Here is a 20,139-nt window from a genome sequence, read left to right on the forward strand (position 1 = left end):
GCTAGATCAGTCTGCAACAGACTCCTTCAATATATCAGAGTATACCAGGCATTTATTACTGGGGTCATTATTCAGAAGCTCATTTGAAAAATCTGGTTATCAGGGTAGAACACAGCAGCTGCCAGGCTTGCATCCAGCACCAGCATTTATCCTACAAATTGGTCACTGTGGGAAAAGAGCTTTCACCCAACACCTCTGACCACGGGTCAGTCAAGGATTTACTGACAGGAGGGAGAAACAAAGAGGGGCAGGAAAAGGGGGAGAAGCAGATGAGGAGAATGTAGCATCTCAATAGATCTTTTAAGTTCTTCATGACTAAATGATCATTGATTTGGTTATGAAGAACTCTCTGACCCTTCACCCACGTCCGGAAGCCACCGTGCAGCAGGAACCATTTGTGAAACCGCTCTGTGGAAGGACAACATACTATAGGTTTGATATGTCTGATGTGCGTTTGTTCCACCTTTCACACCACTCCCCACAAACTGAAAGTTAAGCATGAAGTTTATTTAAGAATCTTTACTCTTTGTTTTTCAATTTAAATTATACTTCCGAAATACAAGTAGAAAAAACCTCACAATGAAATACGTTGCTAATTTCTACAAAATAGTCTAAATAATAATGCACTTACATCATTTACACAATTTACCTTCACAATAAAATAGGAGCGCTTAGATCAGTATTTACATATTGACAGAGAACACAGTCGTGCAGCCATTTGCTTCTGGTGCTGTCTCCCACCGGAGTACCGCCAGGAGACTGCAGCCTGCAGTCACACACAAATCCTTCCGCACGGACAAAGCCCTGCCAAAGTCTTTCCAGGTGCAGGGACCTGCCCATAGGGTGCCAAAGAGACCAAAATGGTGGCAAAAATTTGCTTTTTCATCTTCAAGCTGCCACCGTAGCACGTGAGCACACAGAGTTATTTAAGGAATTCCCTGATACAGAATTTTGCTTCACTGTATTAGGCACTTCACTATAAAAGTTATTTATTATGGCTTATGCAAAACAATTCACTTTCCTCTGGGCATGTACTCACCGGAGTCAGCGGGAGAAAGAGACATGTCTGAGGGCACACTTTGGGCCAACGTTTTGGGTTAGCCTCATCAGAAATTTAGAGCATATTACTTGATAACAGTCCTGACAGAAGTATTTTATCAAGCCCTGATCTTTCCAGCAAGTTAAGGCATCAGTGTATTTTAAAGCTTAGCACATCTGCAATTTTCCCCAGAATTATTGGTAACTAGGACTTTCCCCCCTTACAGTAAGTTAACTACTTAATATCCACGCTGTTCAATGTACCATTGGGTGACATATCCCACATATGATTGTCTTAAAAGAGTACACTGTAGGTTGAGGGATTATTTTCTACATGTTAAGATATGTAAAAAAGTTGTAATTTACCAGATAATAAATATAGTTCAACAGAGTACAATATTGAAATAAAATAAATTAGAATGATTCTCCAGGTGTTGAACTCCCTCCCTTAAGGCCTGAGCCAGAGACCATAAAACCAAACAAAACTGGTATTTTTTCAGTGGCTCAAAGAGGTTTTGGATAGGGCTCCTAAACTAGACATTGGCTGTCTGAAACGAGGTGTTTAGCTAAGCTGACAGGTACTTGAAATCTATGCGATCAAACAGCAAAACTTACCTCTAAAAGGAATCTTTTGGGTGAAACAATTTAGGCCAAACATTAATACTGCGTTTATTAAGAAGAATATAGTTCTGGCAGATTGTCTCAACATTAATTCAGCAGCAAGGAAATAAGCATACAGTTAAGAACGCAACGTATTTGTGAGGCAAATACGTGTTAGTGCACATGATTTTCCAAAAACTTCACTCCTCAGCTACATTTGTGCATATTTCAGAATGCTTCTAACTAGAGAGTTAATAAAAGTCTTCTCATGACTATAGCTAAGTTTGCCATTAAAAAAAAATAACTGAAAAACAGTTAGGAGTAACTTACTCAAGAACGACGCCAAACCTCAGGTCCAAATACATCAAACACTGAGAAATTTGGAATCTAAGTAAAAATCTTAAAAATTAGGTCTACCAAACTTAAAGAAAAAAAAGATTAAAAGCAGTGAATCTGCTCTCAGAATTGCACGCTCACCAGGTTTGTAAACACTACATGAAGTCAATGATGTTCACTATAAGAGGTATAACGTAGACGCTTTATGCAAAGCGGTGCAGATGCTTTGTCTGTAATTTACTTCATGTCTCCTTTTTTCTCTTCCTTGAGGATTAAGCATTTAAAGTAATTCAGTAGCTAAAAAGTCTGTCTTATAGGAAAAGGTCTGGGTTTACATGGAAGGAGGGGTGACAGGCGTCCACGTGGATGCTAGCCTGGCGTGTGCAGAGGCATCATACTGGCTGTCGGGCAGGTCCGTGGGTGCCCCGCCGTCGTACAGGGGGGAGGCGGAGGAGGCAGCAGTGACGGGGTGCGGAAGGGCAGTGTAGTGCACTGGAGAGCCACGTAAAAACTGGGAGCTCAGGCCATTGGACATCCCGCTTGGCTGAGACACGGGTGTGATGGTGCTGTTACTCACAGACCACAAGTTAGGATACTGGCTGAAAGAGGGAAAGCGATAGAACAAGTTACTATAGTGACCCTAGTGCTGCTGGCAGTTGCTCAGGTCAGAACACAGCTCCAAGGCTGGGTCCATTTGCTGGAGACAGGGAATTTCTTTAGTATGTTCCCAGCCACTGTGAGGCAGGAAGGAACCCTGGGCAGGATTTGTACTCATGGCGTGCCACCAATAAACCTAACCTCCCTGTTCTCCAACAGCAGGTTCCAGCGCTAGGTATTACCAGCGGATTTTGAGCCAAGCTGAGGAATGAACAGGCTGGCTGAAAAACGGGGAGGTTTGAGAGCTGATCCTAAGCCGTGCCATGCCCTTGCCTCAGGGGGAAGGCACATGGTGGAGGAGGTTGGACACCGCAGCTGCTGGACCTAGGCAGGTTTAAATCCGTTGCCATGGGCCTGCCAGAGCCCTAATCCCTCTTGGGTCCCTCTGTAGTCAGAGAGGGACAGGTGCCTCCAGACAGCAGTTCAGCCCTCCCTGTTCATCATCTCATGTTAGGAGGGGAAGAGCCAGACTGATGGCTGCAGATTGCAGATACTACAGAAACGACTGCTTGAAAGGAAGAAAAGCCTTGTGAGGACAGCCTCCACACTCTCTTGCCTCAGAGTATGTATATGCACACACGTATGTATAAATATACATATTAATTACAAGAAACAAGGTGATTCAAGAGAAACACTATGAAAAAAGTTCAGTCCTGCTGTATAATACAACACAGCATTTTCTACCTATTTATCTCAAGCAGTTTAACAAGATAGATAAATATTATTCTTACTTTACAGATAGGGGTTTAGACAAAAGGGGTCTTTGGGGAGAAATGCCTTCCTTGAGGACCCACAGTTCCAGCTCTAATGGTTTTATCTACTGCACAACTCAGCGCAGCAACTGAAACTCAATGGACTTTGCAACTTTCCAAGTATAAATCCTGGGAGTCAGACATAGAAGTGCTAGGATGACTTGTTTGCTTCATTAACACATGTTCAGGACTAAAACTTATGTTCAGTAATAGAGTTATCTTATACCAGGTAGTAGTGCATACTCTGATTAACAACAAAGTGTCCATGTGCACGGTTCAAATAAAAATGCTTTCTGCAAATGGAGTTGTAGGTCTGAATCGCTGAGAAAGATGCCCAAACCTCAGCCCTCTGTGGTTAATAGCAAAGATTTTACCACCTTATCTGTATCTCTTCGATTTTTTTTTTGAAGTTTAGCTCTAAGGGACTGACTGAAAGCTAAATCTCTGCTAAAGGATTCAAAAGTTTAATTAAGATAATAAGGACAAAAAGGAGAAAGAGATACATTTATATGATCACAAAATGGGAAAGACTTTCACCATGTGTATAATCCCATGATACGTTGGTTTGTGTGGCAAATACTTAAGTAAAGAATTACTGCCCCAACCACTTGCTCTCCACACTATGGTTCACTGCCCCTTCGTTAGTAGAACAAGGGTTTGTTGAGATGGCTGGGAGAGCAGTGACCAGCTAAAATGAAACAGACCAAAAATAAACTTTTTAACCATCATTTTGCTTAAAAGAGATGAAACTTAAAAAAGCATACTAAAATTCAATGGATATTTAAGTGATTTGCAATCCTTAATCTATCAAATATTGCTGTCACAAGTATCTACATTTCCAAAACCAAACCACAAAAACCATAGTTTTTATCTGTTTCTTCAATGTCTTCCTTGAGAACAATCCTTCTCTGTGCCCTCCCCAGATAGGGAATGATTCACACATGGTCATAAGGATTTCCAATTTGCTGGTGACTTTACTCCTATTTCAGCCTTTTCTTTCTACAAAGTATCAATAGATCAGTTTGAGGGCTGCTGAGGGATGGACTCCTACCTGGAGCTGGTAGATGTGCCAGTGCTGTGACTCATGGGCAGCATCGTCGTGTGTGTGGGAACTCCTAGAGAAGACCAGTTGTCATGGGACTGCAGCATGGACAGGCAGGCAGAGGAGTTATCGGCATAGGCTGCTAAAAAAAGCAAGCAAGCACTTAAAACACACTAGAACCAAACCAAATAACAATTCTGTATTCAAATGCAATGTATAACTTCAAACCTCCCTCCTCCACTACTGCCTTGCAAAAAACCAAATAAAATTACATACACACACACAGAAAAATGAAGTCAGCTACCAGCTGTGTCAGGCTTACACTTCCACTGGCACTGCCCCTGCTGACGTGTTGTTTTGCTCAACTTACAACCGCAAAGTCTTATTTCTATGTAGGATCTATGGCTAAAAAGCTGTCTTCAAACCGCCTGCTAATTCAGCCCATGCTTCCCTGTTTGGTCAGTGGGAAGAGGCGAGCTCCTTACCTACGCTGTCCCAAGGCACCTTTTTATCTGCATCATCTACACTGGCAGTAGCAGCCTGGCAGCCCTGAATAGTGCGCATATCACTGGATCACACATCCCAGTTTTGAGCTGAGCATGCCACCACGGGCTTTGAAGTCTGCCTTAGGCACCATCAGGAGTGACTGGACTGGGGCTTAAGCTACTTGGCTTGTGACCAAAACTGGCCAGCCAACACAGCAAAGGCATTAGGAAGCTATAAAGGGAATCCTATACAGCCATCCATAGTGAGAAAGAAGTTGCTGTGGCAGCTGGCTGAGGGACAAAGAGGTTCCTTGCTGAGGACTAGGAAGCAAGAAGGAACACCAGAGCCGTTTTGTTCATTTATGCTGTTTCAAGTCACAAAACTTGTATAACATCTCCAAGATGCAAGCCCACAGAGATCTAGTTAAATGAACTACAAAGCTACATACAAGATTGGTCAGGCTGCATCTAGAAGCTGGTGTATTACTTTAAAAAAAAAATATTTTGAATTGTGAAGTGGGAACCTTCAATATCCATACAGACTGAAAGGCAAAAATTGTTAACAGGCCTTTGCCAGAAGAAAAAGAAACCACACACACACAAAAAATCATTGTTAAAAATGCCCTTCTCTCCCTTAAGTACCTATGGCTGAAGGCACTTAGTCTTAAGCTATCTGGCTATTTCTGAGCACAACTTTTAAACTGGTCTGCAGTTTATTCAGCTCTGTATTGTTTCTGTATATCCAGTTGTGACACTCACTGAGAACAACCTTAACGTACTGATGTTAACTTAGGCAAGTAAAGCTGACAGAATCAGGCCCTCAATTATTATGTGTTAATAACAAGTGACACTAACAGAACCAGACATATGCTTCTTCATTTCATTGTATTACCTCTAACTAATGATTAAAATCCTCATTTTCAAACTTAAAAAAGTCAAAGTAAGCTTAAGCTCACTGGTTACAAGAATTCAAGAGCACAAGACAAAGCCAGAACCACATAATCTAACAGATTAGCACAAAACAGTTTTACACACCCTCAGGTTTTCCATCATAAAGAGACTGGGGAGACGTACTCATCAGCCCTATGTCTTTGCAATGCTGGCCCCAAGCGCTCTGTGCCAACTGAGTTAGATGGCGACCTCAATTTCTGTGTCATCGCTTGAGATGCCCACTGCTCAAAGCTCGCATCCCTCTGCTCATTTCCCATCTTTTTACAGAGCTGCAACATCAGACTTACTTGGCGAGTTGTTTCTATGGGTGTAGGGGTTGGGGTAGGGGGCAGGACGGTGGTTCCTCAGCGATGAGTACCTTTCACAGCTGTGAGCAGGGGAGAGCGACAGGGGGGCTCCAAACTGAGGGTGAGGATTGGCAGGTGGGCACAGAGTCCCAGTCCCAGGGATAAGCCAACTACCTACTGTGAGGAAGCAAGAGGTTTGTAAGGTGGGTATGTAATGCAGCCAGGCAGGGAAAGAATCACAGCAACCAGATAAATAATTGATCAGCGAGGACACACTCACTCGGGAAAGGAAACAGTTTCCACATGGCTGAAAAATCTGGATCTTTACAACTTTCATAAGAGATCTTATGAAGGAAAATTAGACAACAGCTTATAAGAAGCCCCCTGTTAAGCTAACACTATTTTTTAAATCATTGTTGAATTACAATCACAGCAAGGAAACACTGAAATGATTAAACCCTCCCTTACATAGGTAGTGTGTGCTCAGTAATTGCTAGCGTAATCTTCAGTTTTAAATTGCTCTTTGGGGGTCTCAATCTATACCAAAGTTCTAAGGTTTCTAAGAATGCTAAGAAGAACTCTTAAAAATTAGGCATCTTCACTGAAACAAAGCAATTCCTACTGCAACTCAACTTCCCACCTTTATAGGCTGCAGACATTTAGCAAGAATCTGTTAAAACAGAAATCATTAGAACACTAATAATTTTTACCAATCTGAAAAAGCTTTTTAAGCGGTTTCCCCTAATTTTCTTAGAGTACTTAAAACGTAAGTACCATTTCAGCAATTTTCTGCTGTATTTTGAAATTAACTTTTGCCTCCGTATCTATATGAATATTGCTGCCCTCGCATACAAAAGGCAGCTGTCTTTTTAGACATGAAGGTAACTGCAAGATTCTATTAAAGGATTTTGAATGTAATGCAGAAATCTTAACCATACACGCGCATATATCATAATACTTATACAATCATAAACCTGCACGAACCACAACCATGAGGACTGGTAATGTTATTCCCCCTATGAACTAACAAGCCAGCCAGCAAACTCTGCTCTCCAAGTTCTGCTTAACTTAACGGATAAGATAGAAGAAATCAAAGTTATCTCCACGATGCAAAATGAAAGGAAACGTACGCTGCGAATACCCAGACTGCTGGTTGTCTCCCACTTCCTCCATCATGTCTTTGTGATCACTTCTGTAAGAGAAAACGTGCCGTCTTAGTTAAGAATCTGCTTTTACAGACCTATGTAAAAAAATGCACACTTTAGAATTGAGTTAAGGGCTCTCACCTTTCTTTTGCATCAAGAAATGCCTTTGCAAACGGATTGTATTTAATTTTTAAAGCTGTGATCTAAAAACAACAACAAATACCTTTATTTGCAAGTATAACCATTCATTACCATACAGATACTAGGATTTGAATTAGGACTAGCCAATGAAGTTAGTGGAATCACAGATTTTTGAAGAAAGAAGATTAGGCCCATAACACCAACCTACGGACATCAATTAAACAGCCCCTAAGGTCTGAGCTGTTAGCAGAGGGCTAGGAATTAGTCCCTTGGTCAAATTCTAAGAGACTGAATTGTCTGCATTTATTGATCAGCTAAGGAAACAGCTAAGAAAGGTAGTACACTGAAGAGTTACAAAAACCTTCACATTTCAAGCCAGAGCAGAATGGCCATTAAAAAAAGGTAAATCTCAAAAAACTGGTCATTTACAGACTCATTAAACATAAATGTGCATTTTGGCTAACAGAGAAAGGCCAGCGCTGAAAGTGGCATGTCCAGTTATTTCATTATGTAGCCGAAAACGACAGCTGTATTTCTTACCATACTTGTTTGCCCCACAGAATCTTTTAAGAATTACTCTCCTGCAATCAATTTGCAGTACATAAGGAGACAAACAGCACTCAGATCTTTGTGCTATTGTACATCCATAGGTCTTCTACATATATTCAATTCTTTTTTCACATTTAGCTTCAAACAAAGCACAGCAAGAACTGACAAATGTGAAGCGAGATCCATTATTTTGCTCTGTAACATGCGCTTTGCCACTTGAAACCTGCTGGTACTCGGATCCTTCCCTCCCCGCCGTGCATACCTCTTCGTTCTGGTAGGCTGTCACTGCTATAAACTGGGTCTCGGGGAAGGAATGGCTGGTGATCATCCGCTGCGGGCCACCCACTCGCACTATATGGATCCTTGGCTCATACTTGTGCAGAGAGTTCAACATAATCTGTGAGCAAAGGGACAGAGCAGGTAAGCAGTGACAGAGTGGCGGCAGGCACAGCGAGCGCTCAGGTTGTAAAGTATCTAATGATCCATCTTTCCAGCAGAGGAGAAAGAGCCAACAGGTACGAATAAACCCTAAAAGCAGAGCTGCAAGAAAAAGAAGGGAACATTGCAGTCAGGCACCCCGACTTTTTGCCCAGTTATCCTCATCCCTGTTACCTGACAGGGTGGCTTGCATAGTCCGCAAACACACTGGCGATGAAGAGCCAGAAGGATGCAGCCTACTACACTGCAGATTCGGACCAGGCAGGGATTTTAAAGCAGAAAGTCAAATTATCAAGGCACCCAGCCCCAGCGGAAAGACCAGCTCTGCTGAAAGCATGCGGGGGGTGGGAGGACGGGACACGAGGACTCACCCCACGCCGGCGCGTTTGCTAACAGCGCACGGACGAGCATTACGGAGGGAGCGAGCGGTGGCCCGGCAGGACCCCGGGACGGGAGGGACGGGTCGGTCCGGCCCCGCCGAGCGCGGCCAGGCGGTGAGGGCGGCGCAGGTCCCGGTGCCGGTGCTTACCTGCCCGCCGCCGTTGAGCTTGTTGGTGAGCTTGACTTTGCTGAAGGAGACGGGCGCCTTCATCCAGTGCGCGCCGAAGTTCGGCGAGTCGGGGTGGATGTAGACGCAGCTGGGCGCCTGCGGCTCCGGCTTCCCGCCCGGCACCCACTCCCCGTTCACGTACTTCCAGCGGTGCCCGTCGGCCGCCACGAAGTCCAGCAGGAAGGAGTACATGGCGTTGGGGTCCAGCCCCGACACGCTCACCTTCAGCACCGGGAACATCCTCCTGCGGGCGACACGGCGGCGCGAGGCACGGCGGCGCGAGGCACGGCGGGGGGCAGCCCCCGCCCCCCGGGCTCAGCCGGGCTGTGCCGCCGCCCGCCCCCCCGCCGCCGGGGACACCCCCACCCCCCGCCGGAGGCTGTGCGCGGGGGCGGCGGGAGGGCGCGGGGCCGGCGGCACCCCTACCTGCCGTTCTTGGTGACGATCATCTCGTTGGTGAGCTCCTTGAAGCGCAGCCACAGGTCGTTGTCCTCCAGCGCCACCCGCAGCTCCCGCTCCGTGGGGTCGCCCTTCTCGCTGCCCGCCTGCAGCTCGCTCTCCACGGCGCTCAGCAGGTGGTCCACGCGGTACTGCGGGGGCTTGCCCGCGCCCTCCGCGCCCGGGGAGCTCATCCCGGCCCCACGCCCGCCTGGCGGGCCGGCGCCCTGCAGAGCCCCGAGCGGCGGGGCCGGCGCTGGCTCCGCTCGACCTGCGCGGCCCCCAGCGAGCGGCAGCGGGGAAGCGGCCGCTGTTATACCCCGCCATAAACACCCCCCCGGTGACATCACAATGCCGGCGGGGGGGCCCCGCTGATTGGCGGGCGGCCGCTTTGATCTCCCCGGCCGGCCTTTCCGATTGGCTGCCCGCGGCCATATCACAACGGTGCCCGGGGAAGCCTGTGATGTTAATTGCGGCCCGCTGGATTAAACGCGGCTATTTTATGTAAATCTGCCCCCAAATGTTTGCACCTCTATCAAAGCCGCCGGGGCCGGGGCTCCGGTAGCCGCGGAGGAAATGGCCCATCTCGGCAACAGCCCCATAACCTGCGTGCGGCACCCTCCCGCCGCACTCGCCAGCGGGGCCACCGCCGCCCGCCGCGGCGAGCCCCCGGGTCTGCTTTGGGGAGACACCCCCGCCGCGGATCCAGAGTTAGGGAAAGAACGGGAAGCCCTCCGCAGGCTGTGCGCAGCGCCCTCCCCCCCGCCCCGCCGCTTCCCAGCCCCCCCCCCCCCCCCGGCCCCGCTTCCCAGGCTGCCCGGACGCAAGCCGTGGCGCTTCAGCTGCAGTGAAGGCTGCAGTCAGCAACCACGGCCCTTGCTGCAAAATTGAACCACAAAGCTAAAATCGCCCTGCAGAGCAGCTGCCACAGTGATGCCCCCCACCCACCCCACCCGCGCCACCTGGTCCTCAGCTTGCAGCGCCCGCCCGTGAGACAAGGCGCGGACCTGGCCTCCCACCGCCCGTGCAGGCAGCCGAAATGCTCGGACCACGACGGTTTCGAGCCATCCCACCTAAATATATATAATATATATATAAAGTCTAAAAATCAGATCGATGGTTACGAGCCACCCCACCTCCTAAACCCCGGGCCGACAGCTAAAGGCTTCGTTCCATACAACAAGGAGAAAGCCCCACCAGTTTCTGCGGGCAGGAGTGGAGCCTGAGCCTCACGGGTGGGACTTTGCAACGGGCTGAGTTTCTTTTCGAGTTGTCTGGGGCAAAAGCCAGGCTGAGGAGAGGGAGAGGAGGGCTGGGCTGAAACTCTCCCGCCCGCCGGTGGTTTGATAGTTTGCATTCTCCGGGGCTGCGACGGTCTGTGGTGTGAGGGAAACAGTTTATTACCTTTCCGTGAGAATCCCTGGATAGAGGGCGAGGGGGAGAGAGGTGACAATGAGCAGGAAATAGTTCAACGGGGTCTCTTTAAACAATAACAAGTTCTTTAAACGGGAGCAAAGGAGAGGGGGCAAAGGAGCGCTGCGGTGTAAAAGTGAGGGTTGCTTTTAAAACAAGCATCTCCTCTTCTCCAAAGAACCCGCACCATCGCTGCCCGGATTTTTAAGATTTTAGGAGAAGGTGCCCGGGGTACACTGGCAGCTGCCTGGGAGCAGCAGGACCTGGAAGGCAGGGCTACCGGGGGGAGGCACGATGGCGGGGTCCCTCTTGCAGGGTTCAGTCTGGGCACAGGCTCTTTCTGCGAGCAGGCACCCCCTGCCCGCACCCTCTGTCCGCATCCCTGTCCGCACCCCTGCCCGCACCCCCTGTCCGCACCCGTGCCCACATCCCTGTCCGCATCTCTGTCCGCACATGTGCCCGCACCCCTGCCCGCACCCCTGCCCGCAGCCCTGCCTTTCCATGCTCCGCACACAGCGGAGCCGCAGCCCGAGCGCGCCTGGCTTCACCCAACCTGCACCCAAGCCAGTGCTTCTGCTATTATTTTCCGTTTCTTTTTGGTTCAGGAGCCGTGACTTACGGCTGTGTTTTCACTACACAGCACCACCGGGCTCTTGTGCCACCAACTTACTCCTCCGCGGAGCTTTTTTTTTCCCCTTCAGCCTGACATGTCACATTCCGCACACCCGCTCTCTGCAACCACTGTGCAAAAACACTCGGAAAGTTGCTACCCCTTCAGCTTAATTCTTTGCGTTAAAGTTTCTCAAAGCTTTTCCTGCCTGAGCATCTACCGCCCGCTTTTTGTCCTCTTCGGAAAGGGAGAGCAGCATTTGCAAAGAAATTACGGGCGAAGCTTGCTAAGCTGATACGTAGTAGCTACTATAGGTAGTTTGAGACGGTCTTTTCGCTATCAGGTATTTATTTCGCTTCAGGTGCGCCACCAGCCAGCGGGCAGGTCCCAGCGAAAGCCGCGGGGGCTCAGAGCCCGCAGGAGCCGGGCGCGCTGCCCGCAGCCCCTTCCTTTGGGCTCGTACCTCGAAGGCAACACCTCAAGCATCTTCATCCTGAAAAAGCCGAGCACCGCGACAAGTTGACCCCAAAGACGCGCACGGACAGTCACCCCCTCCGTGCAGGTGAAGGGGAGAGAAGGGACTTTTCCCCCTTTGCAGAAGTCGCAGGGTACGGCGCGGGGGGGGGGGGGGGGGGGGGTAAGGCGACAGTGGGGGTGTGTGGGGGTGTGTGTATGTCCCATGTTGGGCAAACTCCAGCCTCAGCTGTCCCTCGACTGGTCCTCGCCTGACGACGAACATGTTTAAGAGCTGAAGGCAGAACCAGCCGGAATTGAAAGCGACGGGGCCGTTTCGGTGGAAAACGAACGGTTCCGAAAAGGAATAAATAAAATAAATAGAGCCGATCTAAATATGTATTTAGGCGATCGCGGCTTTAAAAAACACTATTTAATTCTTCCGGGTGGATGCTTCCAGGAAGGGCTAATTCCTTATATATATATATATATATATATATATATATATATATATGTATGTATGTATGTACACAAGGAATGGGAAGCAATCTGTATGCTTTTTGCATATAGATACTTTTATATATTTTATATATATATATTAGATCTTATATCTACTTTTTGCACTGATCACTCTCTATAGGCGAACAAAGGAGAGTTGAATTTAATTTGATACATTTCATGTTTTACTTCATATTTCGCAAATGACCGTGCCGCTCACCCCAGACAATGTATACACTCAGATTTAGCTGGCCTTTCAAAAAAGAAGTCCTTCCAGCTTTAAATTTTTAAGTGATCATAAAAAAAAGAAAAAGTTTCCAGAAGTTATATATAATCTTTGGAACGGGGCGGGCTGGGGGTGGTGGTGGTGAAACCCAAACCGTAAAGTTTTTGCTGGGCTTGGATTCCTGCCGTCTTTATTTTCGTTCCTTCTCCCTTTTTCTGATGTTAATTGCACTTCGGCTCTCAGGAGAGGACTCCCCACTTCCACAGCCTTTCACCGGGAGCTGCAGTGCATGACAGTTTACAGCCAAAAACTTCCTCCAGCCGAACAGCTATAAAGATTCCCGCTTTATAGCAATACTTTCCTTCTTGCATGGGGCGAGTAGTAGCCTCCAGCTGTTACCTCGGGTTCGTAAGACCTGTCCATCATTCCCTACCTTACTCCCCGGGGCGGCGCAAACCCCCAGGCACCTTCCCAAGGTGGAACTGGTCCGTGGCTGCTCCCGCAGCTCTCGGGTACCAGCTGACCCATGTGCAGCTTTAATCGCCTGGGGATGCCGTGCGAAAGCGAGAGCGTGATTACATCTTGAAGGTTATTTGTTTAATTATCTTTTCACTTGCAGTCCGGGACGGACACGGACACATGCAGTTAACACTGCCCTTGCTGCTGGGCCAGCGCCCCGCACCTCCGCCCCTCCCCGGGGAGCAGCACCCGTCGTACCAGAGGATGAAAACCACCTTCCAAAGGTCAAAACATCCCACCCCTGAAGAGCAAACACCTACCTTACCACGACCTCCCCTCCCCCCCCACCCCCCTTTTTTTCCCCTCCTTAAGAAAAATGAATACATTCAGCATAATTAAGAAAAATGAACACATCCAGCATAATATACATGTATTAGAGATGTATTTCTCTATCTCTACTTGCCAGCTGCTTTTTCCTGGACACTGGGTAGGAATGTCCTACTGATACTACCGCCGAGGCATTGACTGAGGATGTAAATGCCTTTTTCATAAGAAGCTTCCAGATTTTGTGTTAATCTGGTGTATCGTCTTCCTTATACACAAGGCTTAAACAAGAAAAAGCCTAAAGGTTGTTCTGGGAGAGCTCTTTATAAGAACTCACCATTTTGTAACCCCAATGTACTAACATATACCTACATAGGAAACGACAACGTGTGAAAACACAGCGGTTTTGTCCATTTGAAGTTCATACATTGTGAGCATTAAGCCTCTGGAGTAAGTATGTTTCAGGTTCTCTACTGTTAGCATAATAACAGAAATAGGTAAGAAATAGGACTAATCTTCTCCAAAGGTTTTCATGCATACACAAACTACTTTTCAAGTAGTCTGAATGGACAAGTAGTCAACATGTTGCATTTGGTTTGTTTTGCTTTCCCCCTTTAGCATTTGGCAGGGCAAGGCAAAGGCAGAGTGCCATCCTGTATTTTTTGAAGGTGGCAAAACTCCCGTTGACTTAGTCAGATCTTTGCTTGAGCACTGCTAAGTACCCTCTCCATCTCAAATGCTCAGATCCTGAGGTTTCCCTCTTGAAAGTCAATGATCAAACTTCCAATGACTTCAGCGCCTGCTGAACTAGACAGCACCAACTGGGGGAAAACAACAACAACATAAACCGAAGCTCCTATGAAAGCCCTTAAGGGAGAGTTTGGCTCAAAGATGGATGAAATCAGCAGTCTGGAGAGCAGAGTACTTTTGATTCAAGCTCAAAATTTTGAGCTAGAATATCCTTTTCAGAATCTTAATGATAATGCTTAGAAGACAAGAGTTATGTAAACTAAGCTATCCTGAGTAAGCCAGTGGGAACGCATAGATACACAAGTAAGAGCCATCCAACACTCCCAACAAGCCATTTCTTTAAAAACTGCAAAGAGGGACAGGCACAATGGACCACCAGGGCTGCTAAGTGAAGCAGTAGAATAATAGATAGTTCACTGCTTTACGCTGGCCTAAAGGTTAATCTTAAAAATCCAATCAAACAAAACCCAAACCAACAACAAAACAAAACCAAACCCCCTCACACACCAAAGACATATTTGGCTGCAAACGGGGACTGTAGGAGTCTGATGACAGAAAGTACTTGCTTCATCATAAATATCCTAGCAGGAGTCCTGTCAAGAGACCCTGCCATAAACAACACCTTTTCCTATACTTCAACCCACATAGTTCCCCGAAGGCATTAATGTAAGTGCGACCTTTCTTGCTGAGATACATCAGGGTAAGTTAAAAAGCTAATGTTCAGGTCTCAAGTGCAGAAGTCTTCAGATTTTCTGACATTAATAACCAAAACAACATACTTTTACTGGGAATATTAATTCTTGCCCTGAGCACTATCTCTCTTCATAAAAGTATGCAGTGCTAAGAATCAGACAGACCGTATTCCTTTTGCAGTTCTTTCAATATCAATAAAAGATTTAAGGAGTTGGGAATCTGTATTTCTCCTTTCCGTCTCCTTTGAACATTTCATGGAGATTACTTGTAAGGCTTAAGACAAACCGGGTGCTTCACAGCTACATAGTATTAATACCTCTAGAAAAAAAGATACAGGTCCTAATTTGTAATTGCAGAATTTTTAAAAACAAATCAACCCCTTTCCCATTGGTTTTTTTTCCTCCTGCTTTACTGTTTTACCACTTTTTTCCCTCCTCCTCACTGCTCCACAGGAAAGGGAAACATACAGTGTTAATGAGTACTATTTCATACTTTATAAATAAGGGTAATGTTTTTAGTATTCACCCTACAACTTCTGCCTAAATCTAGGTTATCTCATGTTTTGGAATTAGTAATTGCCTCGAATGCGACCCCAAAGCTTATAGCCTCTTCTGAGCCCTTTATTGCCAAGATTATTTCCTGATTTCTTGCTGTAGGTAACTCCCTCATCCATATGAAATAAAACGCACTTGGACAGCTTCAGCAATGAAGGATTACCGAAAGCAAATCCTCTGCTTCTCATCAGCAAGGAAGCTATCTGATGGAAAACTGTTTTTTTCTTCTTTACCTCCTTTGAGTTAATCTCCACTGCCTGATAACCAGCAGTTTTGTGTAACTGTGATGCTGTCTCCATCATCTTGATGCAGCTGGCTCAGAGGAAAGGACCAGAATGTAGCTCAGTCTAGATATTATTCGAGGTCACAGGCAGCATACCAACTGAGCCACTTTTTAGCCCCCTCTACTGTGTCCTCTCTTGCAGTGCTCTAAATGCAACTAACTTCTTTCTTCCAAGAGCTACCTCTACTGTACATACCCAACCCTTCATCTTACCCACACTTGCTTCACCAACAAGAACTTCATATCTGATACAAATATTTTTGTAGCGCTACTTTTAAGAAAGTGAAAAACTTATGAACCAGTCAAGTCACCACCATATTTTCCCATAAATCTTTTTTCCATTATGTACACAGCATTTATTGTGCACCATCCTGGACAGTTCTGCTCGGAGGAAAATATGTGGTAGAAGGACCGCACAGAGCAGAGCAGGACTGTGATGCCAACAGCTTTAAACCTGGGCAAGGAATAAATAAGCAAGGCAACATTCACTGGAAAGTGGCAATTGCAGAGAAAAGAGAAACTGCTGACTCAACAGCTCCATAAAGAAGCTCCTGTTGGTCTTCTCAGGGAGACAACAGGCAAACTAATGCCAGTATCTTCCTGTCATACAGGGCTCAGACCTGGAGAGCAGCTTCTGGGACATACAGACATGCTTGTGGTCCTCTGTATCATGAAAGGAGTCTAAAATGTTTTGCAAATTTCAGCCTTTCTGCATTAAATGTACCCAACAAGTGCTGACACAAATGTTTCCTACAGTTTCCTATTTTGAATTCAGTAAAGGTTAATTGGGTCTTGGCCACTTTTCTTCTGCCTTATGCCATCTAACAAGTTTAGCTGTGGGAAGATGATTGATGTAAGAAAGCAGAAGCCAGGGAAGCTGATTCTAGGCTACACTGACTCACTATCTCACTTTGGGCAAGTCTTCAGGATTTCCACTCTGGTAAGCTGCTCTACTTCATAGTGAAAATATTACAAAGACATTTTCATTGGTAATATCCCATTCTTACTTGCTCCGGAACCGTTTGTAATGAAAGTAAGTATATGATAAACTAATAATGAGTAATGAAAAGTAATTACATGCCAAAACAAAGATTCACTATCTTTGCTCTCTGGTAATGCAAGCCCAGTCTGATTCTCTAACAAGGGTGCATTTTTCCTGCTGGATCCTTTTTGGACACTTGCATTTTTACCAAACTGCTCTTTTCAGTCCCACTTATTTCCAGCATGCTGCAGACATTGGTTCATTTTGCACTTTCAATTTGTTTAAAAAAACCTCAACAAACAGTCCACAGTAAAAAAGGACTATTTAAGCCCTACCTTTTTGCCTAGCAGTCTGTGCTGTCAATACCATATGCAGATACAACAGAGATGATGAATGAGCAGCAAATGATGAATGTGTGGGGACCGCATCATGTAACAACCACCAGCACATGTGCCATGGGAGGCAGTGCCAGGAATGCCTAGGAGACACTGCAGACACCTGAGCTTCTCTTTGAAATCTCTGCACGTTAAGATGCTTTCCCAGGGCCAGAAAATCTTTCTTGCCCTTGCTAAGAAAATGTCAGCTGTGACCTAGGACTAGTGGCCTGTGTAGTATGATGTCCTGTCTAACAGTGGTTAGTTGTTGCATAGGAAAACGTGATCCTTCACCCCTGATTATGCAGATTGTTTTGTAACGTTTCCAGTCAGAGAGGCATTGCCTTCGTGGTTCTATTGACTCACTTATTCCCCAAAGCATGAAGACTTATAGCTGTATTTTTTTATAAGCCAATTTAACTTTAAATGTTTTTCTTATCTGCCTTGAATTTGACCTTTGTGCTAATTAAAATTACTCATTCCTATGAAAGTATTTTTTATGTCTAGCTCAGATCAGTAGATGTTCACCACATTCCTGGGTTATCATGAATAGTCTTGCAGGTTGTTAGGAAAAATGTATAGTTCCCTTGCCTAGAAAATCTGTGCTACCTTTTCATATTAAACACCAGTGGCCTCATTTAGTGATTAACTAGTTCGAAACACTCTACAGAGGCACAATTTTGACAATGCTGTGCGCTAAGTTTCTTTCTTTCAGTGCTGATTCCAACAGCCTAAGATCAAATTCTCTGGTAAGACCAACTAAATAGCAGTGGATCTAACTGGGACAGTTATTGCTTTTTACTCCCTTGGACCTGAGAAAACTTCCCAAGCTTCTTCTCATCATGTCATAAGAGCTCTTACACCTGCCTGTATAGAGAAGATAACTGAAGAAGCTGAATCATTGATTTTAAAAGTTAATGATGGAACCACAGGCTAATTCACCCGGATCTCTAAAAGACAGACTATGAATTCAGGTATTCCCAGCTTTATTACTGTTAGGAATTCAGAATCTTTCAGCAACAACATCTTTGTCCCCTCCTCAGCAAGTACAAACTTGTAATTTGTGGTAGCTGGCTAGTCAGTGTTGTGCTACACGCTTACACAAAGGTAACTCTAGCGCAGTCACATCAGTATTCTTGCTGCATGCAATGGTGAACTTTCAGGTCTCATCCTTTTCTTTACAACTTTTGTTGTGGGAACAGAAAAAGACATTGATCCCAATCATGTCTATCTGCATTAGTATTTTTGATAGCTCCTAATTCAAGGGGTAATTTGTAATTTATCCTTAATATTCCACACCATGCTATGGGAATTCGGTCCCAGTGAGCACTGGAAACTTTTGACCCAATTACAGTGTTGTTCCAGAATAATTCAGTATCCCAGATACAGAAGTGGAAAAACAATAGCCATCATAAAAGAGGTACCAAGTGTTTTAAATCTCAATTACCTATCTGTTCTTTCAGACGTGTTCTGATATTCGAGAACTTCTGAAACCTGAAATCTGCAGTTGCTGCCAACTGTGCTCATTTCAACTGGTAAATCACTTTCAGTCACGGACTTTCCACTTGTTTCTTTGCTCATGCAATACATTAATAAACTTGTAGGCACATTGCAAGCATTTATTTGCCTTCTTCAGCTTTTTTAAACAACTTGATTATCTTCAATTGAATTAAAACAATCTCAGCCATGTTATATATCTATATTGTTGTTTTACACTAGTAAAAAACTCACAGATGCCCCTATTTGAAGCCTTCTTCAATTCTGTCCCTTAGACAGCTTGTTATTTGTGTTTAACATTGGTTTTGCAAAACTTTTCCTTAAGAAACCAGAGGGAAAATTTCAGTATTGTCCAAGTCTGTAATTTAAGGTGCATTTCACTTTCAGAACTTGTGGCGGATGCCATGTATCCCCAGGAATTCACTCCTGAATCGTCCAGATGTCGAAGACAGGGACAATCTGAGCAGTAGAAAGAGAACTGCTTTACCTTCAAGGCACCTTCCTTTAGGAAAAAGCCCTTCACTTCAGGTCCCAACGCATTGGCAGCTTTGATAAAAACGGAATTTAGCTCCTGACTTCATCTTCAGCAGATGTCTTGTCTCACACCTTATGTTGTGTACACTTACAGCAAATATATTTCTATTCAAATAGCAACTCCCCATTTTACATCTAGAAATATGAGATTACAGTGTACGAAACTGAAATAATATTAAGTTAATAAATCAGGTACACATTTCTGATCAAGAAATTAGAAAATCCACAAGCTCATTTTATTAATGAACTTTAATGCTAAAAAACTTCTTAAACATCAGCTAGATTCTATAGATTTTACCTGGGGAAAATTTCTGTTGAAAGCACAGGAAGTTTTTCCATGAGTAATCCATACAAGAATAAAACTGAATGAAGCATAAATGTCTCCATAATTCTTACAATTCTTGTTCTCAGAGCAACAATGGGAAGCTGAAAGCTCTTCTGTTTACAAGACTGGGCAAGGACTTATGCTGCTATTTTCTTTTTTTGTTTATATTTTTTTAATTTTTCAGATTTGCACCCTGAATAGCAGTGAAGAAGAGGTGTAACATGATAGAGTGGACACATTACAAGTCTTCCTTCCAGAAAAGAAAGGACTGGAATTAACTAAGTCACCAAATTTCTTTCTTTGGTTCTGACTTTCCTTAAGAACCGCTGTGTTGCCACAAGGAGGTTTTGGCAAAGCACTTATTTTGGGAAGGGGGGAGGAGAAGAAAAGCAGGGGAGGAACCTAAAAATCTCCACCTTTTGGCTGTCTCAAGTACTTGTCTCCCTGGAAGCTCAATATGATGCAATTAATGAACAGCAATCCTCCACTTTCAGTGCTTCCTTCCCTTTCTTGAGACAGATGTGCTGACAGCATGGCACCTTCTTTAAAGGAACTCAGTTTTATGGAAGCTGATCTCTCAGCAAGGCCTGAGTGGCTACAAGCTTTTGGCTGCCCCATGTATTTTCAAGCATAATCACAGTTCGACACCAAATATCCAGACAAAAATCAGAGATGAAAACCATTTCTATGCAGGGTCTGGGAAATGCCTCCTCTTATCCAGATCCCTTTCAAATGTCCATGCATGCTAAAATTTC

The 20,139-nt window shown here is 45.3% G+C and overlaps 1 protein-coding gene across 1 annotated transcript; it reads right to left on the reverse strand.

The window, feature by feature from the left end:
• Positions 1-507: 507 nt before the first annotated feature.
• On the reverse strand, positions 508-9,738 carry TBXT (T-box transcription factor T). The gene is made up of 8 exons (XM_055811255.1): positions 9,398-9,738; positions 8,951-9,215; positions 8,246-8,380; positions 7,435-7,496; positions 7,279-7,340; positions 6,149-6,325; positions 4,435-4,567; positions 508-2,573 (listed from the first exon to the last, which is right to left on the reverse strand). Exons 1-8 carry the CDS (start codon positions 9,601-9,603, stop codon positions 2,306-2,308), a joined length of 1,308 nt encoding a protein of 435 aa, XP_055667230.1. The 5' UTR covers positions 9,604-9,738; the 3' UTR covers positions 508-2,305.
• Positions 9,739-20,139: the final 10,401 nt, after the last annotated feature.

Source organism: Falco peregrinus, chromosome 7 (genome assembly GCF_023634155.1).
Source record: "Falco peregrinus isolate bFalPer1 chromosome 7, bFalPer1.pri, whole genome shotgun sequence".
NCBI lineage: Eukaryota > Metazoa > Chordata > Aves > Falconiformes > Falconidae > Falco > Falco peregrinus.